Source organism: Anomaloglossus baeobatrachus, chromosome 9, assembly GCF_048569485.1.
Source record: "Anomaloglossus baeobatrachus isolate aAnoBae1 chromosome 9, aAnoBae1.hap1, whole genome shotgun sequence".
Taxonomy (NCBI): Eukaryota; Metazoa; Chordata; class Amphibia; order Anura; family Aromobatidae; genus Anomaloglossus; species Anomaloglossus baeobatrachus.
In genome coordinates, this window is record NC_134361.1 from 87,296,077 (window position 1) to 87,320,586 (window position 24,510).

General features: G+C 50.0%; 1 protein-coding gene across 1 annotated transcript in view; it reads left to right on the top strand.

Annotated features, from left to right (window-relative positions):
* The window catches only part of ZDHHC15 (zDHHC palmitoyltransferase 15), a 79,971-nt gene that overhangs the window by 51,661 nt on the left and 3,800 nt on the right, over positions 1 to 24,510 (top strand). The window contains exons 9-11 of the mRNA XM_075323859.1: positions 8,458 to 8,584; positions 8,696 to 8,805; positions 21,490 to 21,571. Of these exons, the coding sequence (XP_075179974.1) occupies positions 8,458 to 8,584; positions 8,696 to 8,805; positions 21,490 to 21,533 (281 nt within the window). The 3' untranslated portion in view covers positions 21,534 to 21,571. The remainder of the gene's footprint in view (positions 1 to 8,457; positions 8,585 to 8,695; positions 8,806 to 21,489; positions 21,572 to 24,510) is intronic.

The window sequence follows — 24,510 nt, forward strand, 5'->3', positions numbered from 1 at the left end:
AACACTCTCAGTGAAGTAAATGTATCTGTCTCTAAGTCAACAGTAAAGAGAAGACTCCATGAAAGTAAATACAAAGGGTTCACATCTAGATGCAAACCATTCATCAATTCCAAAAATAGACAGGCCAGAGTTACATGTGCTGAAAAACACCTCATGAAGCCAGCTCAGTTCTGGAAAAGTATTCTATGGACAGATGAGACAAAGATCAACCTGTACCAGAATGATGGGAAGAAAAAAGTTTGGAGAAGAAAGGGAACGGCACATGATCCAAGGCACACCACATCCTCTGTAAAACATGGTGGAGGCAACGTGATGGCATGGGCATGCATGGCTTTCAATGGCACTGGGTCACTTGTGTTTATTGATGACATAACAGCAGACAAGAGTAGCCGGATGAATTCTGAAGTGTACCGGGATATACTTTCAGCCCAGATTCAGCCAAATGCCGCAAAGTTGATCGGACGGCGCTTCATAGTACAGATGGACAATGACCCTAAGCATACAGCCAAAGCTACCCAGGAGTTCATGAGTGCAAAAAAGTGGAACATTCTGCAATGGCCAAGTCAATCACCAGATCTTAACCCAATTGAGCATGCATTTCACTTGCTCAAATCCAGACTTAAGACGGAAAGACCCACAAACAAGCAAGACCTGAAGGCTGCGGCTGTAAAGGCCTGGCAAAGCATTAAGAAGGAGGAAACCCAGCGTTTGGTGATGTCCATGGGTTCCAGACTTAAGGCAGTGATTGCCTCCAAAGGATTCGCAACAAAATATTGAAAATAAAAATATTTTGTTTGGGTTTGGTTTATTTGTCCAATTACTTTTGACCTCCTAAAATGTGGAGTGTTTGTAAAGAAATGTGTACAATTCCTACAATTTCTATCAGATATTTTTGTTCAAACCTTCAAATTAAACGTTGCAATCTGCACTTGAATTCTGTTGTAGAGGTTTCATTTCAAATCCAATGTGGTGGCATGCAGAGCCCAACTCGCGAAAATTGTGTCACTGTCCAAATATTTCTGGACCTAACTGTATATATATATATATATATATATATATATATATATATATATATATATATATATATATATATATATGTATGTATGTATGTATGTATGTATGTATGTATGTATATATGAGAGAGATGGATAGATAGATAGATATATATATTATATTTCACACACAAAAAGTCAATAGATTAAATATACTTCTAATCTATACCAATTCAGGCTATAATTAATCCCACAAATAGCAAGCAATCTAGGCCCGTTTGGCCCGTAATTTTCAAGGTAATATACTACATTTTTTTCAACTTCACAGTAAGAGAACCACATCAGTTTTGTTCATCCGTTGATGTACTAGTATAATAGACTCTGTATTTGAGATGTTACATAATATTCATTAATTAGCTTTTATTATTCCTCAAAAAAAATAAAAAATGCAAGGACACAAAAAAATTTAGGCATTGGCTTTTGCACTTTACCATACAAGAAAAATAATGTGTAATAATATGGATTTAGTAAGGAAAAAAATATATATATATTTTTAAGATGTAAAGGGCTTGTCCAGAAAAAAAGATATTGTTGGCTATCCCTAGTATAGGTCATTGATATTGAATCATGGGGAGTCCGACATCTGTCACACCCACAGATTATTATTATTATAGTATATTTACTTCATGGTGCTTTACATGGGAAAAAGGGGTACACATAAAAGAGACAAGTACAATAATCATGAACAATACAAGGCACAGACTGGTACAGGAGGAGAGAGGACCCTGCCCGCGAGGGCTCACAGTCTACAAGGGATAGGTGAGCGTACAGTAGGTGAGGACAGAGCTGGTTGCGCAGTGGTATAGCGAACTGCGGGTTACGGCAGGTTGTAGGCTTGTCGGATGAGGTGGGTCTTCAGATTCCTTTTGGAGGTTTCCATGGTAAGCAAGAGTCTGATATGTTGTGGTAGAGCGTTCCAGAGTATGCGATTGTGGGTAGAGGATCAGCTATTATAAGCTCTGCAGGCCGGATGTTATGTAATGTGCAAGTCCATTCAATGTGTAGCTGCCCGGTACCGCAGAATAGCTCTTGTATTGCCATGAGCCGGTTTGCCGTACCCAGCATGGGTCACTACACACTTATTGGAGCTACCCATTGCAGCCCCGTTCAGTTTGTTAACATCCGGACTGCGGAGATAACAGCTCATCCGTGGGGTAACATTGAAGGCTGGTTATTGATGACCTATTCCAAGGAACCTCTCCTAAGGTTATGTCCTCAATATCTTGAGACTGGACAACCCTATTTAGCAGGATCCCTTAGCTTTCCTGATGTTCACCAAAGAGAAAGGGAAAAGAAAACAAAAAGCGCACCGATCTAAATGTAGCTGAATAGATAATTCGTAGGTGATTGTTATATTTTCATACTCCCCTTTAGCAAGCCTTGTTAACTTGCTTATCGATCCTTTAGGACCTTAGATCTCAATGGAGAGTTCTCCTTCCGAAACGGTATGCTGCAGACTCTTGGTGGCTATTCTGTAACTCAGCCCGAGTTACCATAGGAATAATACAGGCTGTAATTATTTCCTGTACAATTTTTCTTCTTCATTTAATTGTCTGGTGTAAGGACTTTTACAAACTACCGACCTGCAGTGCAATTTCTAATGGGTGTGTCAAAAACCGTCCAGACTTGGTCCCCACCCAAATGGACGTGGTGGTACTTCCTATAAAATGTAATATAAAATCTAGTCAGAAATGTAGTGCTTCTAGACAATATACCTGAGGAAGACATATTTGTTTGTCGAAACGCGTTGTTTGTTCTTGTAAAAATAATAAAAATTTGTACAGGAAATAATTACAGCCTGTATGATCAAATTGTTTGGGAGCGCACACAGCCTGGAGGATTTGACAGTGATATTAGCTTTCCTGATGTGATTATTTTAGTAAGTTTTGTATTCATCATGACGAATACCATTCTGGAGCATCTCTTCGAATAAAATCTCAATTGCTCATCTGTAGTTCCTTCTGGAAATGTATAAATAAATTGACAACTGGGTGTCGCCTATGCCCTACTCAAAAGGGGTGTGTCCACTATGTGACTGAGTCTAACATTGTCCAATCACTGCTGACAATGTATGGTCACACCCAGGAGGAATAACAGAGGAATGGCACAATGTACACTTCTAAGAAAGGATGCTGGGGAAGGTTTATTTTATTGAGCATAAAAGGAGTCCTCTTTAACACTAGAACTACTGAGGTAGTCATTTTGACTACTTTGCACCATGTATTTCTATATATAGGTGTCATATATATATATATATATTTCTATATATTTCTATATATAGGTGTCACGAGTCCAGTAGTTCTAGTGTTAAGGAATCATATCTCAGAAATAAAATTGTTAAAAAGCTGACTTTCTTATTTATCACACACATTGGAGCCCTTTATAAATATATCTTATGTGACACTATTGTCCTGTCATCATGTGGTTCCTGTAATCTCCCTGCAGGTACATTAAAGGCCACGTCTCAGTAAGCGACATCGCTAGCGACATCGCTGCTGAGTCACGGTTTTTGTGACGCAACAGTGATCTTGCTAGCGATGTCGCTGTGTGTGACATCTAGCAACGACCTGGCCCCTGCTGTGAGGTCGCCGGTCATTGCTGAATGTCCTGGACCATTTTTTGGTCGTTGCTCTCCCACTGTGAAGCACACATCGCTGTGTGTGACAGCGAGAGAGCAACAATCTGAATGTGCAGGGAGCCGGTTTCTGCGGACGCTGGTAACCAAGGTACACATCGGGTAACCAAGCAAAGGCTTTGCTTGGTTACCCGATATTTACCTTGGTTACCAGCGTCCGCTGCTTCTAGAAGATGGCTCCCTGTTCCCTGCACACGTAGCCATGGTACACATCGGGTAACTATAAGCAAAGCGCTTTGCTTAGTAACCCGATGTGTACCATGGTTACGAAGCACAGCGTCGTTACACAGGTCGCTAGTGGCTGATCTCTGATCGATGTGTAGATCTGCCTGTGTGACAGCTTACCAGCAACCATGTAGCGACGCTCCAGCGATCCCTACCAGGTCAGATTGCTGGTGGGATCGCTGGAGCGTTGCTTAGTGTGACGGTACCTTTAGATTAGAAAGGCTAAACTAAAACCCACTAAATCAACAATAGAACATTTCTTCGTCGCTCTATTGGGAGACCCAGACGATTGGGTGTATAGCACTGCCTCCGGAGGTCACACAAAGCAATTACACTAAAAAGTGTAAGGCCCCTCCCCTTCTGGCTATACACCCCCAGTGGGATCACTGGCTCACCAGTTTTCTGCTTTGTGCGAAGGAGGTCAGACATCCACGCATAGCTCCACTGTTTGTAGTCAGCAGTAGCTGCTGGCTATATCGGATGGAAGAAAAGAGGGCCCATATGGGGCCCCCAGCATGCTCCCTTCTCACCCGCGGTGGTGCTTGTAAGGTTGAGGTACCTATTGCTGGTACAGAGGCTGGAGCCCACATGCTGTTTTCCTTCCACATCCCCTGGAGGGCTCTGTGGAAGTGGGATCTTGCCGGCCCCCAAGCCCTGGGGCCGGGCTCCATCCACAGACCCATAGAACCTGCTGGATTTGGAGCGGGAGTGCCGTTCAGGGACAAGGCCCTGCAACTTTTCAGGTACTCTGTGTCCCCGGCAGGCACGGACACTCTCAGGCTTGCTGAGCGTTATAGTGCGCCGGGGACAGTAGCGCTGTGCGCCGGGGTTAGGTCACTGCAGCTTTGCTGAGTGACGTTTCATGTTGGGAACTACTGCGCCGACCGCTCCTGGAGCGGCGGCGCAGCTGCGACTTGTAGTGCGCCGGGGACTTTGCGCCGACCGCGCTTTTACGGCGGCGGCGCTTCTAACTTTAGCCCCCGGCTTCTGCGGCCTAGTGCCGCTTCGTTCCCGCCCCCACCCTGTCAATCAGGGTAGGGGAGAGACGCTGCTCAATTAACAGCGCCGAGGGCTGGAGCTTTATTTACATGCTCCAGCCCTCTCACTAGGCACAGGGGGAAGCAGACTTCCCGCTCTTCGTTGGTGTACGCCCAGGGCCCGCCCCTCCTCTCCACAAGGACGCCGGCAGCCATTACACATGCGGCTGGCTGGGGAAAGGCAGCAGGCTCTGGGAGACCCAGACTAGAGGGATTTCTGGCGTCCACACACCGCTCCTAAGCGGGTGGTAAGCAGCACAGTAGTGCTGGCCCCTCTAGTGCCTCAGTGTTATATTAGTGTACTTTTTTCTTGGTACCATATATATATATATATTTATATAGTGCACTGTAAGGTCGCTTCTTGGCTGGACACCCTGTACTGCTCTGAGGAGGCAGCAACATGTCATCCGCAAAACGCAAGGGTGCCAAGGCACAGGCTGTGTACACTGTTTGTACTGCATGTGGGGCTGATCTACCGGCAGGCTCCAAAGACTCACATTGTATGCAATGTTCAGTCCCAGTGGCACTCCGTCAGCCAGAGCCTAATGTGGTGGTAGCCCAGGCAGAGACGCCTGTGAACCCTGCCCCGGTGACGGGGACAGACTTTGCAGTTTTTACTGACAAAATGTCTGTGACTATGTTAAAAATACTGGAGACCTTGCAGTCCAGGCCAGTTACTCAGACCATGGACACTGCTGTGTCTATGCTCTCCGGTCCCCCTCAGTTGGAACTAATCCGTACTTCAAGGGGGTCTCAAGCATCACAGGCTGAAGTCTCTGACTCAGATGACAGTCCCAGGCAGCCTAAGCGAGCTCGCTGGGAAAGACCCTCCACATCTTCAGAGCAGAAGGAGTCGTGATCCCTGTCCCCCCTCACGAACGGGGGCGAGGATTTTACTCCAATCTCTTTGTGGTTCCAAAAAAGGACGGCTCCTTCCGTCCTGTTCTGGACCTAAAACTGCTCAACAAGCATGTGAACGCCAGGCGGTTCCGGATGGAATCCCTCCGCTTCGTGATAGGAGACGACCATCTTCAGTTCGTAGCTCTGCCATTTGGTCTGGCGACAGCCCCTCGGGTGTTCACCAAGATCATGGCGGCAGTGGTAGCAGTCTTGCACTCTCACGGACACTCTGTGATCCCTTACTTGGACGATCTACTGGTCAAGGCACCCTCTCAAGAGGCATGCCAACTCAGCCTGAATGTTGCACTGGAGACTCTCCAGGCGTTCGGGTGGATCATCCACTTCCCAAAGTCAGATCTGTCACCGACCCAATCACTAACGTATCTTGGCATGGAGTTTCATACTCTATCAGCGATAGTGAAGCTTCCGCTGGACAAGCAGCGGTCTCTACAGACTGGGGTGCAGGCTCTCCTTCAAAGTCAGCCGCACTCCTTAAGACGCCTCATGCACTTCCTCAGGAAGATGGTGGCGGCAATAGAGGCGGTTCCGTTTGCGCAGTTTCATCTGCGTCCACTTCAATGGGACATTCTCCGCCAATGGGACGGGAAGTCAACATCCCTGGACAGGAAAGTCTCCCTTTCCCAGACGGCCAAGGACTCTCTGCAGTGGTGGCTTCTTCCCACCTCATTATCACAGGGAAGATCCTTCCTGCCACCGTCTTGGGCGGTGGTCACGGCAGCTGCGAGTCTGTCAGGGTGGGGAGCAGTCTTTCTCCACCACAGGGCTCAGGGTATGTGGTCTCAGCAGGAGTCCACCCTTCAGATCAATGTTCTGGAAATCAGAGCAGTGTATCTTGCCCTACTAGCCTTCCAGCAGTGGCTGGAAGGAAGGCAGATCCGAATTCAGTCGGACAACTCCACAGCGGTGGCATACATCAACCACCAAGGGGGGACACGCAGTCGGCAAGCCTTCCAGGAAGTCCGGCGGATTCTGATGTGGGTGGAAGCCACGGCCTCCACCATATCCGCGGTTCACATCCCCGGCGTAGAAAACTGGGAAGCAGACTTCCTCAGTCGCCAGGGCAGGGACGCAGGGGAATGGTCCCTTCACCCAGACGTGTTTCAGGAAATCTGTCGCCGCTGGGGGGTGCCGGACGTCGACCTAATGGCGTCACGGCACAACAACAAGGTCCCAACCTTCATGGCACGGTCTCGCGATCAAAGAGCGCTGGCGGCAGACGCCCTAGTGCAAGATTGGTCGCAGTTCCGGCTCCCTTAAAGGTCAGGTCTCGGCGCTATCCGTCTTTTTTCAGAGGCGTTTGGCACGCCTTCCTAAGGTGCGCACGTTCCTACAGGGGGTTTGCCATATCGTACCCCCGTACAAGCGTCCGTTAGATCCATGGGATCTGAACAGGGTACTAGTTGCCCTCCAGAAGCCGCCCTTCGAGCCTCTGAAGGAGGTTTCACTTTCTAGACTATCACAGAAAGTGGCTTTTCTGGTAGCGATCACATCTCTTCGGAGAGTGTCTGAGCTGGCAGCACTATCATCCAAGGCTCCCTTCCTGGTCTTCCACCAGGACAAGGTTGTGCTGCGTCCTATTCAGGAGTTTCTCCCGAAGGTGGTATCCTCTTTTCATCTTAATCAGGATATCTCTTTGCCTTCTTTTTGTCCTCATGCAGTTCATCGGTATGAGAAGGATTTACATTTGTTAGATCTGGTGAGAGCACTCAGAATCTACATTTCCCGCACGGCGCCCTTGCGCCGTTCGGATGCACTCTTTGTCCTTGTCGCTGGTAAGCGCAAAGGGTCGCAGGCTTCTAAAGCCACCCTGGCTCGATGGATCAAAGAACCAATTCTTGAAGCCTACCGTTCTGCTGGGCTTCCAGTTCCATCAGGGCTGAAGGCCCATTCTACCAGAGCCGTGGGTGCATCCTGGGCATTACGACACCAGGCTACGGCTCAACAGGTGTGCCAGGCAGCTACCTGGTCGAGTCTGCACACTTTCACCAAACATTATCAGGTGCATACCTATGCTTCGGCGGACGCCAGCCTAGGTAGAAGAGTCCTGCAGGCGGCAGTTGCCTCCCCGTAGGGGAGGGCTGTCTTGCAGCTCTAACATGAGGTATTTCTTTACCCACCCAGGGACAGCTTTTGGACGTCCCAATCGTCTGGGTCTCCCAATAGAGCGACGAAGAAGAAGGGAATTTTGTTACTTACCGTAAATTCCTTTTCTTCTAGCTCTTATTGGGAGACCCAGCACCCGCCCTGTTGTCCTTCGGGATTGTTGGTTTGTTTGCGGGTACACATGTTGTTCATGTTGAACGGTTTTCAGTTCTCCGATGTTACTCGGAGAGAATTTGTTTAAACCAGTTATTGGCTTTCCTCCTTCTTGCTTTTGCACTAAAACTGGTGAGCCAGTGATCCCACTGGGGGTGTATAGCCAGAAGGGGAGGGGCCTTACACTTTTTAGTGTAATTGCTTTGTGTGACCTCCGGAGGCAGTGCTATACACCCAATCGTCTGGGTCTCCCAATAAGAGCTAGAAGAAAAGGAATTTACGGTAAGTAACAAAATTCCCTTCTTCTTCATATATTTTTGCTCTTTTGTAGAGGCCTTTTCAGCTCCGGTTTTTCCCAGTGGCTCTGATAAGAATGGCTTCCACTTGGGCATCCGGAGAAACCTGGAGCAAGTATTTGGGAAGAGGACAAAGCTCTGGTTCATCCCGGTTTTTACAAGGTACATCTTACAGTTTTGTCGACTTTCATTTATTGTGTTGTTAACCCTAATTAATCCAGACATTTCACAGCACTGCTAATTCATAACCGCTTACCTCTTCTCTCTCCTAAGCATTGGGGATGGACTTTCGTTTCCAATGAGAATGGTATCTGAATCTCAAAACCCCCTTCTAAGCAGAGTGAGTCAGTGGGACGATGAAGGGACAGATGACGAGAATTCAGGTAATTGGTCACTAGAAGACATTGTATTTCTCCTGATCCAGTCGCTTGGCTTATTTGCTACCACGCATGATGCATGTTTTCCTTTATAGATTGTGTGCAATTCTCAGGTGGGCTTCATGTTGACATATTTGGGTCGGTATCTATCTCATTACCTTAGTGGGTTATTAAAAATGGTGAACCTTAAGAAATGATTGGGCTTACAGAGAGGAAGTTTTTGACAACATGGATCATACAGTATAGTACTGTAGTATGTATAGATCAGGGGTCTGAAACTCGGCTGAGTATATGGGCCGCACATATAAAAAAAAAATAATTTGGGGGCCACATTCTGTGCAGGACAAAATTACATTATTATTTTTGCTTTTTGAACATTTTTTGCTTGTTTAGTATAAAAAAGTGCACGTTTTGTTTAACATATATATATATATATATATATATATATATATATATATATATATATATATATATATATATATATATATATATATACTAGAAGGTGGCCCGATTCTACGCATCGGGTATTCTAGAATTTACGTATTGTGTAGTTCATGTATGATTTTTGTTATATATATATATATATATATATATATATATATATAGATGTTGTTGTGTGTAGTTACCAAGTGTTTGTGTAGGGGCTGTACATGTTCTGGGTGTTGTCTGGGTGTGACGGGGGGTGAGAGCGGTGTTGTATGTGTGTTGCGTGTGTTGCGTTGTTTGTGGAGCGCTGTATGTCTGTAGCGTTGTGTGTGTGTTGCACGGTTTGTGTGTGTGTGGTGTGTTTTGGGGGGAGGTATGTTTTGTGCAATGTGTGTGTTGTGCGGTATGTGCGTATATTTGTGTGTGCCGCGGTGTTTGTGTGTTGGGTGTTGTGTGTGTGTGCAGCGTTGTCTGTGTGTGTGGGTGTCTGTGTAGGGCAGTTGTTTGTGGTTCCCAGTGTGTGTGTGTGTGGTGTATGGTGTGTTGTGCAGTGCGCGCGTGTGTGTGTGTGTGTGTGTTTGTGTTGGGGGGAGGTGCGCACTCCCAAACGTGCTCCATCCCCCATGCAGCGCACTCCCCATCGTGCTCCATCCCCCATGCAGCGCACTCCCCATCGTGCTCCATCCCCTATGCTGCGCACCCCCATCGTGCTCCATCTCCCATGCTGCGCACTCCCAAACGTGCTCCATCCGCCATGCTGCGCACTCCCAAACGTGCTCCATCCGCCATGCTGCGCACTCCCAAACGTGCTCCATCCGCCATACTCCGCATTCCCCATCGTGCTCCATCCCCGATGCTGCGCACCCCCCCATCGTGCTCCATCCCCCATGCTGCACCAGCATCAGCCTCTCTGCCCCCAGGATCAGCTTCTCTGCCCCCAGCATCAGCCTCTCTCCTCCCAGCATCAGCCTCTCTCCTCCCAGCATCAGCCTCTCCTCTCTGTCCCCAGCATCAGCCTCTCTCCTCCCAGCCTTCCCCAGCATCAGCCTCCCTCCTCCCAGCCTCCCTCCTCCCACCCTCCCCCAGCATCAGCCTCCCCCAGCATCAGCCTCCCCCAGCATCAGCCTCCCCCAGCATCAGCCTCTCTTCTCTCAGCCTACCTCTCCCAGCCTCCCCAAGCATCAGCCTCCACCAGCATCAGACTCTCTCCTTCCAGCCTCCCCCAGCATCAGCCTCCGCCAGCATCAGCCTCTCTCCTTCCAGCCTCCTCCAGCATCAGCCTCCCTCTCCCAGCCTTCCCCAGGATCAGCCTCTCTCCTCCCAGCCTCCGTCCTCCCAGCCTTCCCCAGCATCAGCTTTCCCCTCCCAGCCTCCCTCAGCATCAGCCTTCCCCAGCATCAGCCTCTCTCCTCCCAGCCTCAGCCTCTCTCCTTCCAGCCTCCCCCAGCATCAGCCTCTCTCCTTCTAGCCTCCCTCAGCATCAGCCTCCCCTTCCCAGCCTTCCCCAGGATCAGCCTCTCTCCTCCCAGCCTCCTTCCTCCCAGCCTCCCCCTCCCAGCCTCCCTCAGCATCAGCCTTCCGCTCCCAGTCTCCCCCAGCATCAGCCTCCCCAAGCATCAGCCTCCACCAGCATCAGCCTCTCTCCTTCCAGCCTCCCCCAGCATCAGCCTCTCTCCTTCCAGCCTCCCTCAGCATCAGCCTCCCATTCCCAGCCTTCCCCAGGATCAGCCTCTCTCCTCCCAGCCTCCTTCCTCCCAGCCTCCCCCTCCCAGCCTCCCTCAGCATCAGCCTTCCCCTCCCAGTCTCCCCCAGCATCAGCCTCCCCAAGCATCAGCCTCCACCAGCATCAGCCTCTCTCCTTCCAGCCTCCCCCAGCATCAGCCTCCACCAGCATCAGCCTCCCTCGTCCCAGCCTCCCCCAGCATCAGCCTCCCCCTCCCAGCCTCCCCCAGCATCAGCCTCTCTCCTCCCAGCATCAGCCTCTCTCATCCCAGCATCAGCCTCTCTCATCCCAGCATCAGCCTCTCTCATCCCAGCATCAGCCTCTCTCCTCCCAGCATCAGCCTCTCCTCTCTGTCCCCAGCATCAGCCTCTCTCCTCCCAGCCTTCCCCAGCATCAGCCTCTCTCCTCCCAGCCTTCCCCAGCATCAGCCTCTCTCCTCCCAGCCTTCCCCAGCATCAGCCTCTCTCCTCCCAGCCTCCCCCAGCATCAGCCTCTCTCCTCCCAGCCTCCCCCAGCATCAGCCTCCCCCAGCATCAGCCTCTCTTCTTCCAGCCTCCCCCAGCATCAGCCTCTCTTCTTCCAGCCTCCCCCAGCATCAGCCTCCCTCTCCCAGCCTTCCCCAGGATCAGCCTCTCTCCTCCCAGCCTCCGTCCTCCCAGCCTTCCCCAGCATCAGCTTTCCCCTCCCAGCCTCCCTCAGCATCAGCCTTCCCCAGCATCAGCCTCTCTCCTCCCAGCCTCAGCCTCTCTCCTTTCAGCCTCCCCCAGCATCAGCCTCTATCCTTCCAGCCACCCTCAGCATCAGCCTCCCCTTCCCAGCCTTCCCCAGGATCAGCCTCTCTCCTCCCAGCCTCCTTCCTCCCAGCCTCCCCCTCCCAGCCTCCTTCAGCATCAGCCTTCCCCTCCCAGTCTCCCCCAGCATCAGCCTCCCCCTCCCAGCCTTCCCCATGATCAGCATCTCTGCTCCCAGCCTCCTCCAGCACGCCGTGCTCCTCTGCCGACACTCACACACCCGATCGCATCCACTCACACACACCCGATCGCATCCACTCACACACACCCGATCGCATCCACTCACACACACCCGATCGCATCCACTCACACACACCCGATCGCATCCACTCACACACACCCGATCGCATCCACTCACACAGACACTGACGATATCGCACATACGCGCTCACACTCAAAACATCCGGAGATACCACATGCCTCTGGCCATGTGATCCTCCGTCAGGTCCTGGAAGGTCACAACAGCACAGTATCGAGGCCGAGAAGCAAGCGATATCGCCGGATGCTGTGAGTGTGTGGATGCGATGTGAGGTGTGTGTGAGGTGTGTGTGAGGGTGAGTGTGATCTGATGTGTGTGTATGTTTGAGTGTGTGCTGTTATGTGTGTGCGTGTGGATCTTCCGCGGCAGCAGGACCTTGATGCGCTTGGTTACCAACGTATCCACACCACTCCCGTGCGAGCGGGGGCCGGGGGGGGGGGGGGGGTACAGTACTCACCTCCGTGACAGCCGTGTCAGTTCGGGGAATGCGCGGGGGGGGGGGGAGGTGGAGGGTGGGGGGGGAGTACAGTACTCACCTCCGTGACAGCCGTGTCAGTTCGGGGAATGCGCGGGGGGGGGGGGGGAGGTGGAGGGTGGGGGGGGGGAGTACAGTACTCACCTCCGTGACAGCCGTGTCAGTTCGGGGAATGCGCGGGGGGAGGGAGGGGGCGGGGCCAGAGCTAGCGTGCATTGCGTGAGGGGGGCGGGGCGTGGCGGGGCCGAATTGCCAATGCCTGCAGGGTGCCGGGGCGAGAGGCCAATCTGTGGGGGGGCGGAGCCTGGGCGAGCGGCCAATCCGTGTGGGGGGGCGGGGCCATGGCGAGCCCAGCGGCCAATCAGCTTTGTGTCACCGTAAGGACACAATTTTGGAGCATGACAGACAGACAGATAGACAGACAGACAGACAGACAGACAGAATAAGGCAATTATATATATAGATGTGTGTATGTATATATACTGTGTGTGTATATATATATGTATGTATATATATATGTTTGTGTATATATATATATATATATATATATAAAAAATTTTATGGTAGAAAAAAATAAATTTTATCCCTTTCTTGTAAGTAATATAGCTTTACAATTCACACCAAATAGTAATTTTGGCCAGCATCTTTTAATAGTTTCCCTCATCCTGTTCCCCCTCTTGAAGTAATGTACCCATTTTTGTCCACATCCTGTAGTAATGTGCTCAACCTTGTCCACTTTTACTAATGTGCCCTATCCTTGTTCCCATCCACTAGTATTGTACCCATCCTGTAGTAACGTGCACCCTCCTTGTCCCCATCCTGTAGTAATGTGCCCCATCCTGTAGAAATGTGCCCCATCCTGTAGTAATGTGCCCATCATTGTCCCCTTTTACTAATGTGCACATGCAGGTCCTCTTCTTGTAGTAATTAGCGATAATCGAATACTTCGATTATTCGGCTTCGCGAATATTTTCCGAATACTTCGCCGCTATTCGATGCACAATGTAAGTCTATGGGAAGCCCGAATAGTTGTTATTCGGGTTTCCCATAGACTTACATTGCGCATCGAATATTCGCGAATGGTCGAATAGTGGCGAGGTATTCGGGAAATATTCGAGAAGCCGAATAATTAAAGTATTCGATCATCCCTAGTAGTAATGTCCTCTTTTCTAATCCTCTTCTTGTAGCAATGTCCCATCCTGGTCACCTATTGTGCCATTCTTCACGCACGCACACGCACACGCACACACACGCACACGCACACACACACACACACACACACACACACACACACAAACATTCTTCTCACCTTTCCTCCATTCCTTCGGCGTTGTCTTTGCTCCTTCTTGTGGTTCACAGGCACGAGCCCCCCTCAACGATCGTGGCCACTGTCAGCGCTTCATATGAAATTCAAATAAACGTTTTGCCGCTGCTGCGCAGAGTCAAGCTCTCTCTGCACTATTCCAATTGCAGCTGCTAGCAAATGGGAGGCAAGCAGGTGACGTGATACGCATCAGCTGCTTGCTTCTGATTGGCCAGCGGCAGGCATTGGAATAGTTATGGAGAGATCGCTTGATTCTGCGCAGTGTTAAGCATTAATAAAACGTTCATCTGAAATAAAGCAGTGATCAGTGACGACTGCAGCCCCTGCACTGACCACGATCGTCAAGGGGGGCATGTGCCTGTGGGCCGCAAGAAGCAACCTGAGGGGCCGCATGCAGCCCGCAGGCCACGTGTTTGAGAGCCTTGGTATAGATGGATGCCCTCATTTTATAAAAATGACAGTAAACAGCTCAGTAAGTGACACATCGCTGGAATCAGGGTCTCTGTCTCTACATTATGCTGCTCTCTGATGGGGGGAGCAAAAACTTGGTGACAGACTCCATTTAAATGGCGTCTGTCACCCCCAAAATACATTTTAGATGAGCTATACAGTGTTGTAGGGGACTTGATACTTCATACTAGCCCTGTACATGTTACTATTACAGTGCCCGAGAAGTAACTTTTAATTTATATGCAAATTAGGGGGATTTAGTGCACTCTTTTACCCATCATTTTGTATGTTGTAGGTTTTCCACACTTCTGATTGACAGCTCTCCCTAAAGTCAGCCAACGTGTGTAACCCTGCCTGTGCCTGGCCGCTCGTGTACACAGTGACCTTGCGTGTTCTCCTTCCTGACCACTGATGCCATTCACTACTTCTCTGGATGTATCGGTGCAGTGAGTGGTGTCGGCAGGGAGGCGCCAGGGAAGAGAACGCACCGGGCAGTGTGCATGCGCATGTGCGACTTTAGGCAGCAGCTTGCTCTGGGAAGTGAGCACTGCCAATCAGAAGAGGGGGATCCCGCAAAATGAGGGGGCACAACAGTGCATGGAGGTTTTGGCCATGGCAAGTCTGCACTGCATCCTACTGATTTGTATACACATTTCTTTGTCGCTCCATTGGGAGACCCAGACAATCGGGTGTATAGCTTCTGCCTCCGGAGGCCACACAAAGTATTACACTTAAAAGTGTAAACCCCTCCCCTCTGCCTATACACCCTCCCGTGCATCACGGGCTCCTCAGTTTTTATGCTTTGTGTTGAAGGAGGCACACATGCACGCAAGCTCCACATTTTAGTCAGCAGCAGCTGCTGACTTTATCGGATGGAAGAAAAGAGGGCCCATAACAGGGCCCCCGGCATGCTCCCTTCTCACCCCACTCTGGTCGGCGGTGCTGTTAAGGTTGAGGTACCCATTGCGGGTACAAAGGCTGGAGCCACATGCTGTTATCCTTCCCCATCCTTTCGGGGCTCTGGGTGAAGTGGGATCCTAACCGGTCACCATGCACTGGGACCGTGCTCACTCCGCAGCCCCTGGGGGAATCTGCTGGACAGGAGACCGGGTATCGTCAGGGACAGGCCCTGCTCCTCTGAGGTACTCTGTGTCCCCTTGGGGACGGCGCATAGAGCGCCTGTGTAACGGACGCTGCAGCAGCTGCTGGGTGTTTTGTGTCGCCGGACTACCGCGCCGACCGCGCTTGTTTGCCGGCCGCGCTAATAAATTTAGTCCCCGGCTTTTGCGGCCTAGTACCGCAAACTCCCGCCCCCGGGCCTGCCAGTCAGGGGTAAGGGCGGGACGCTAGACTAGACGTCAGCGGTGAGGGCTGGAGCATACTGAGGTATCCTCCTCCCCCCTCACTAAGCACTGCGGGACACCAGATTCCCGCACTTCCTGAGGCATGCCCACGGCTCCCTCCTCTTCTCAGAACGCTGGCAGCCATTCCTATCAGCACTTCTGACGCTGGAGAACTTCAGAGGGGAGACAACAGCCGAGCTCCATAGCTCTGGGAGGCCCAGGCAGGGAATCTGGTGGTCACACAACCGCTGAGGGCGGTCGGTAAGCCGCACCTGTTACTAGGTGCTGGCCCCCCTGGGTGCCGAAGTGTATATTTATATACTTATATTGTATACATTTACTTTGTTCGGCCGCACTATTTGCTTTTGGCTATATACCCTCACTGATTGCTCTAAGAGGAGACAACAGCATGTCGTCCGCAAAAAGCAAGGGTGCCAAGGCACAGGCTTATTTTGCAACCTGTACCTCTTGTGCGGCTATGCTACCTGCAGGTTCCACCTACCCTCATTGTGTGCAATGCTCGGCCCCTGTGACACTCACTCAGCCGGAGCCTCAGCCACCAGTGGGACCCTCGGCCCAGGTAGAAACACCGGCTGCCACTGTACAGGTGGCAGGGACAGAGTTTGCAGTGTTGGCTGACAAACTTTCTGAGTCAATTTCTCAATCCATGGCTCAGTCTATGGATAGATGGTCTGCTAAGATACTAGAAGCTTTGCAGTCCAGACCGGTAACACAGGCCCCGGGCACTGTTGAATCATTGCCCTCAGACCCCCCTCGGTCGGCGCAGCAAAGTGCTCCTGGGGCGACTCATAGGTCCCACGGTGAGGACTCCGACACGGACCGCAGTCCCAGACCGGCTAAGCGGGCTCGCTGGGAGCTTCCCTCGACTTCATCACACTGCTCAGGGTCTCAGCATGAGGACTCTCTGGAGGATGAAGCGGAGGTGGCAGATCAGGACTCTGATCATGACGCCGCTCTCAATCTTGATACACCTGAAGGGGACGCCATAGTAAACGACCTTATAGCGTCCATCAATCAGGTGTTAGAACTTCCTTCTCCAACTCCTCCGATTGAGGAGTCAGCTTCTCAGCAGGAGAAATTCCAATTTAGGTTTCCCAAACGTACACGGAGTGCGTTTCTTGATCACTCCAACTTCAGAGATACAGTCCAGAAACACCGAGCTTTTCCGGACAAGCGCTTTACCAAGCGCCTTAATGACACACGTTACCCCTTCCCCCCTGACGTAGTTAAGGGTTGGGCTCAGTGTCCCAAGGTGGATCCTCCAGTCTCTAGACTGGCGGCTAGATCCATAGTTGCAGTGGCAGATGGTTCATCGCTCAAGGATGCCACTGACAGGCAGATAGAGCTCCTGATGAAATCCATCTATGAAGCTATAGGCGCGTCTTTTGCTCCGGCATTTGCAGCCGTCTGGGCACTCCAAGCTATATCAGCTTGTCAGGCTGAGATTAATGCAGTCACACGTGCCTCTACTCCACAGGTTGTGTCTTTAACCTCTCAGGCGTCGGCTTTTGCGTCCTACGCCATGAATGCTGTCCTGGACTCTGCGAGCCGTACGGCGGTAGCATCCGCCAATTCAGTGGCAGTCCGCAGGGCCATGTGGCTACGTGAATGGAAGGCAGACTCTGCTTCCAAGAAGTTCTTAACCGGTTTGCCATTTTCTGGCGACCGTCTGTTTGGCGAGCAATTGGATGAAATCATTAAACAATCCAAGGGAAAGGACTCGTCCTTACCCCAGTCCAAACCAAACAGACCTCAACAACGGAAGATACAATCGAGGTTTCGGTCCTTTCGGCCCTCAGCCAGGTCTCAATTCTCCTCGTCCGGCAGGCCACAGAAGGGCCAGAGGAGCTCTGATTCATGGCGGTCTAAGTCACGTCCTAAAAAGACCGCCGGAGGAACCGCTCCCAAAGCGGCCTCCTCATGACTTTCGGCCTCCCCAAACCGCATCCTCGGTCGGTGGCAGGCTGTCCCGCTTTTGCGACGCCTGGGTGCCACATGTCCAAGACCGATGGGTGAGAGACATTCTGTCTCACGGTTACAGGATAGAGCTCAGCTCTCGTCCTCCGACTCGTTTCTTCAGAACATCTCCGCCCCCCGAGCGAGCCGATGCTCTTCTTCAGGCGGTGAGCACTCTGAAAGCAGAAGGAGTGGTGATCCCTGTTCCCCTTCAGGAATGGGGGCATGGTTTTTACTCCAACTTGTTTGTGGTGCCAAAAAAGGACGGATCTTTCCGTCCCGTTCTGGACCTCAAACTGCTCAACAGACATGTGAAAACCAGGCGGTTCCGGATGGAATCTCTCCGCTCCGTCATCGCCTCGATGTCCCAAGGAGACTTCCTAGCATCAATCGACATCAAGGATGCTTATCTCCACGTGCCGATTGCACCAGAGCATCAGCGCTTCCTGCGTTTCGCCATCGGGGACGAACACCTTCAGTTCGTAGCACTGCCTTTCGGCCTGGCGACAGCCCCACGGGTCTTCACCAAGGTCATGGCAACAGTGGTAGCAGTCCTACACTCTCAGGGACACTCGGTGATCCCTTACTTAGACGATCTTATAGTCAAGGCCCCCTCCCGGGTGGCATGCCAACACAGCCTGAACATTGCTCTGGAGACTCTCCCAGAGATTCGGGTGGATCATCAACTTCCCAAAGTCAAAATTGACACCGACCCAATCACTTACATATCTCGGGATGGAGTTTCATACTCTCTCAGCGATAGTGAAACTTCAGCTGGACAAACAGCGTTCACTACAGACAGGGGTGCAAGCTCTCCTTCGAGCCCAGTCACACCCCTTGAGGCGCCTCATGCACTTCCTAGGGAAGATGGTGGCAGCAATGGAGGCAGTTCCATTTGCGCAGTTTCATCTGCGTCCACTCCAATGGGACATTCTCCGCAAATGGGACAGGAGGTCGACGTCCCTCGACAGGAACGTCTCCCTTTCTCGGGCAGCCAAGGCCTCCCTTCAGTGGTGGCTTCTTCCCACTTCTTTGTCGAAGGGGAAATCCTTCCTGCCCCCATCCTGGGCTGTGGTCACGACGGACGCGAGTCTGTCAGGGTGGGGAGCGGTCTTCCTCCACCACAGGGCTCAGGGTACCTGGACTCAGACACAGTCCTCCCTTCAGATCAATGTTCTGGAGATAAGGGCAGTGTATCTAGCCCTAAAGGCGTTCCAGCCGTGGCTGGAAGGCAGCCAGATCCGAATTCAGTCGGACAACGCCACGGCGGTGGCGTACATCAACCACCAAGGCGGCACACGCAGTCGTCAAGCCTTCCAAGAAGTTCGGCGGATTCTGCTGTGGGTGGAAGCCACAGCCTCCACCATCTCCGCAGTTCACATCCCGGGCGTAGAAAACTGGGAAGCAGATTTTCTCAGTCGCCAGGGCATGGACGCAGGGGAATGGTCTCTTCACCCGGACGTGTTTCAGGAGATCTGTTGCTGCTGGGGAATGCCAGACGTCGACCTAATGGCGTCCCGGCACAACAACAAGGTCCCGGCATTCATGGCACGGTCTCAAGATCACAGAGCTCTGGCGGCAGACGCATTAGTTCAGGATTGGTCGCAGTTTCGACTGCCTTATGTATTTCCTCCTCTGGCACTACTGCCCAGAGTGTTACGCAAGATCAGGTCCGACTGCCGCCGCGCCATCCTCATCGCCCCAGACTGGCCGAGGAGGTCGTGGTACCCGGATCTGTGGCATCTCACGGTGGGTCAACCGTGGGCACTACCAGACCGACCAGACTTGCTGTCTCAAGGGCCATTTTTCCATCTGAATTCTGCGGCCCTCAACCTGACTGTGTGGCCATTGAGTCCTGGATCCTAGCGTCTTCAGGGTTATCTCAAGAGGTCATTGCCACTATGAGACAGGCCAGGAAACCAACGTCCGCCAAGATCTACCACAGGACGTGGAGGATCTTCCTATCCTGGTGCTCTGATCAGGGTTTTACTCCCTGGCCATTTGCCTTGCCCACTTTTCTGTCCTTCCTCCAATCCGGAATGGAAAAGGGTTTGTCTCTCGGCTCTCTTAAGGGACAAGTCTCGGCGCTCTCCGTGTTTTTTCAAAAGCGTCTAGCCAGGCTTCCGCAGGTACGCACGTTCCTGCAGGGGGTTTGCCACATTGTCCCTCCTTACAAGCGTCCGCTAGAACCCTGGGATCTGAACAGGGTGCTAACGGCTCTTCAGAAACCACCTTTCGAGCCAATGAGGGATGTTTCTCTTTTACGCCTTTCGCAGAAGGTGGTCTTCCTAGTGGCAGTCACATCACTTCGGAGAGTGTCTGAGCTAGCTGCACTGTCATGCAAAGCCCCCTTCCTGGTGTTTCACCAGGATAAGGTGGTCCTGCGTCCGGTTCCAGAATTTCTCCCTAAGGTGGTATCCCCTTTTCATCTCAATCAGGATATCTCCTTACCTTCTTTTTGCCCTCATCCAGTTCACCAATGTGAAAAGGATTTGCACTTGTTAGATCTTGTGAGAGCACTCAGACTCTACATTTCTCGTACGGCGCCCCTGCGCCGTTCGGATGCGCTCTTTGTCCTTGTCGCTGGCCAGCGTAAAGGGTCGCAGGCTTCCAAGTCAACCTTGGCTCGGTGGATCAAGGAACCGATTCTTGAAGCCTACCGTTCTTCTGGGCTTCCGGTTCCTTCAGGGCTGAAAGCCCATTCTACCAGAGCCGTGGGTGCGTCCTGGGCATTGCGGCACCAGGCTACGGCTCAGCAGGTGTGTCAGGCGGCTACCTGGTCGAGTCTGCACACTTTCACGAAACACTATCAGGTGCATACCTACGCTTCGGCAGATGCCAGCCTAGGTAGGCGAGTCCTTCAGGCGGCAGTTGCCCACCTGTAGGAAGGGGCCGTTTTACGGCTCTTTTATCGAGGTATTCTTTTACCCACCCAGGGACTGCTTTTGGACGTCCCAATTGTCTGGGTCTCCCAATGGAGCGACAAAGAAGAAGGGAATTTTGTTTACTTACCGTAAATTCCTTTTCTTCTAGCTCCTATTGGGAGACCCAGCACCCGCCCCTGTTCCCTTCGGGCTGTTTGTTCTTTTGTGTACACATGTTGTTCATGTTGAATTGTTCTTTGGTTCATGGTTTTCAGTTCTCCGAACATCCTTCGGATTGAATTTACCTTAGACCAATTTATAAGTTTCCTCCTTCCTGCTTTTGCACCAAAACTGAGGAGCCCGTGATGCACGGGAGGGTGTATAGGCAGAGGGGAGGGGTTTACACTTTTAAGTGTAATACTTTGTGTGGCCTCCGGAGGCAGAAGCTATACACCCGATTGTCTGGGTCTCCCAATAGGAGCTAGAAGAAAAGGAATTTACGGTAAGTAAACAAAATTCCCTTCTTTGTCACCCACAGTAGTAGAAACAGTCACTTTAAAAACCATACTAGCATTGTACCCAAGATCCTGCCAGCTTCAAAGCGGTGCATGAGAGCTTTAGAGCACGGAGCTTGTAAGCGCGCACTCCTTGCCTAGGAGACCAGCCGCCTATGGTAGACGGCAGAAGTGGCCGATAATATAAGTAATAAGCAGTAAATTGTACAATATAAATCCTCTGTTCTTGAGAATGGGAAGATGTTCAGTGGAAATGTGTGACGTTTCCATTTTTTACAAGCACTTAGCAATTGTACCCATTTCATAGGATGAGACATTCCCTTTAAGAAAAGTTATCACCTCCATTAATTGTCTATTGGAAGTGAAGAATTAAACCGTGTCTTTCTGAAATCAGTGAGGCTTCATGTATGGAGACCCATCCTTTTTAATGAGCATTTACAAAGGCTTTTCTATCCGCAGCATTAATGTTGCACCGTACGGTAATAGACTATAAGTAATTAGGTAATGATGTGTTACACTAATTAGCCAATATTTACTTTTCAGTTTCTCATGAATCATCACACATAATCCTGGAAATGGACACATAGTCTACGGCAGATCATTAGCTGGGAATTCTCAAGACTTGGTAAGTCTGACCTAAATGTGCTACTTGTTTTTCTTTTTTTTTTTTCTTTAATAAATGGACAGAATACAGACACATTACTTTCAGCTGGTATATTAACACATCCATTGGGTCCACAATGGATACATATGTTCTGATCTGATTTGCTGAGCACAGTCTCCCTCTCAAGTGAATGGGTCCACGGAAAAAAAACTGGATACCATGAGAAGCATATGAGAGATACAAATGACATCTCAATGGTAAAAACGTACATGTGGACCGATAATAGAGAGAGATGATGGACAAAAAATTGTGTAATTTTCACTTATGAGTAGTGATGGGTGAACCCGAACTGTAAAATTCAGGGTCTGTACCGGATACCTAGTGTTCATGCACGGACCCTGAACACTGACTTCTCAAGGAAGTCCATGTTACGGTCCGGGATCGGCCTCCTGGCTAAGGATAGAAATTTTTAAAAATGAAAAAAAAAAGGAGGTCCAATCATTAGCTCTTATAAATATTCACAGTTTCTCCCCCCCCCCATCCCCGTCCAATGTCAGTCCCGACACCTCTGATTGGTTGCAGTCAGACCGCGTTTCCACCCTGTGTGACAGCATCTGTGATGGGTTGGAATTACACACACTGTCTGTGTCCACATAGTAGTGTTAAAATAAATAAAATTAAAAACATGGCGTAGGGTCCCCCCATATTGTGATACCCAGCGCAGATAAAGCCTACTGCTACAGGCTGCAGCCCCCAGCTGTGCGCTTATCTTGGCTGTGTATCAAAATAAGAGGAACCGCAGGTGGCTTTTTTTAAAAAAAAAAAGGCGTGCAGCACCTCAAACACTTCCAGTAAAAAGCAACCAATTTGTCGTATCTACCTCATAGCAGTGTCAACTAATACTTTGCCTCTCTGCAAAAATGTCGTCACACAACTCCATCGACCAAAAAATGAAAACATTATGGGTTTTGGAAAATTACTATATAATAAGAGTTCCTTATTACGGACTTTTTCCCCGTTTTTCAGTACACTGTGTGCTAAAATAAACAGTTTCCTTTAAAAATACAACATTTTTCTCAACAGACAAGCCCTTCTATATCTATGTGAACAAAAAATAAAGTTATGGCTCTGGAAAAAGTTGAGAAATAATTGAAAATGTAACAAACAGAAATGATCTGTGGCCAGAAGGGGTTCAGGTCAGGCCTTTGTGGTGACCGTTCCAAACTTTTAGCTTTACTCTGCTTTAACCATTTTGTAGTAGAGTGACTTGTGTGCTTTGGGTCATTGAATGTCGTTACATTTTCCTCTAGAAGTTTAATATTTTTGATGCATTTGTTTTTCTTCATCTACATTTAGGAGTTATGTGAAAATGTGATGTAGTTTTTGGTCATATTTGTGCATAAATATGTAAAATTCCGAAGGGGTCACAAACTTTCAACCACTACAGTACATATCGCCTTATTGCAGATCAATAATATGATGCCCATGGACAGTTATGCGCCCACACTGCGCCCTCTTATTTTATACTGGGGCACGTTGAGTCTATGTGAATTTTAATGAAAAACCTGAATTAGTTCTCCATAACATGCTGTATTACATAGGTATTCTTTCTAAAACAGAGGACAGTGCCTCCTAGGTCATCATCTGGTGGTATATCGGGTACCAACACTCAGCATGGCACAGGATTGAGGCACATCGTTTTACCATCAGAGCAGAGGGAGCTGACCGTTATCAGACATCTTATTATTGGGGAAACATTATGATCCAAGAACCCAAATACACATTGGATTAATGTCTGGGTATCACAGACTTGGTGCTATCTTGGTTCTCTTCAGACCTAACAGACTGGACAGTCAGCCTCTCCCACTTTCACACCACTTCCTCATCTCGCCCCCTATCTGTCGGTGTCCCTCAAGGTTTTGTTCTTGGACCTCTCCTCTTTTCCATTCACACCTTCGGTTTTGGACAGCTCATAGAGTCCCACGGCTTTCAGTGTTACCTTTACGATGATGATACGCAGATCCACCTCTCTGGACCTGACTTCACTTCCCTACTAACCAAAATCCCACAATGTCTGTCTATTTTATCCTTCTTCTATGCATGATTTCTAACGCTAAACATGGACAAAACTGAATTTATTATATTTCCTCCTCCTCCTCCTTTCTCAACCCCCCCATAAGCCTATCCATCAAAGTTGATGGCTGTTCACATTCCCCAGTCTCACAAGCTCGTTGTCTCAGAGTAACCCTGGACTTCAAGCCATACATCCAAGCCCTCAATCACCTCCTGCCGATTACAACTCAAAAATATCTCCTGAATTTGTTCATTCCTTAACCAAGAATCAGCAAAGCACTAGAATCATCACCCGCCTTGATTACTGCAACCTCCTGCTCTCTCTCCTTCCTTTTAACACTCTTGTACCTCTTCAATCTATTCTAAACTTTCTGGCCTGATTAATCAACCTCTCTCCTTTCTATTCCCTGGCCTCGCAACTGTGCCAATCCCTTAAGTGGCTTACTATTGCCCAAAGACTCCAGTTCAAAACACTAACCATGACATACAAAGCCATCCACAACCTGTCTCCTCTATACATCTGTGACCTAGTCTCCCGGTACCTACCTGCACACAACCTCAAATCCTCACAAGATCTCCTTCTCTACTCCTCTCTTATCTCCTGTTCCCACAATCGCCTACAAGATTTCTCCCATGCCTCCCCCATACTCGGGAATGCTCTACCCCAGCATAACAGACTCTCGCCTACCGTGGAAAGCTTCAAAAGGAACCTGAAGACCCACATCTTCCAACAAATCTATAACCTACAATAACCCTCAGACCAGTACACCACTGCGCAACCAGCTCTGTCCTCACCTACTATACCCTCACCCATTCCCTGTAGTCTGTGAGCCCTTGCAGGCAGGGTCCTCTCTCTCCTCCTGTACCAGTCTGTGCCGCCAGGCTGA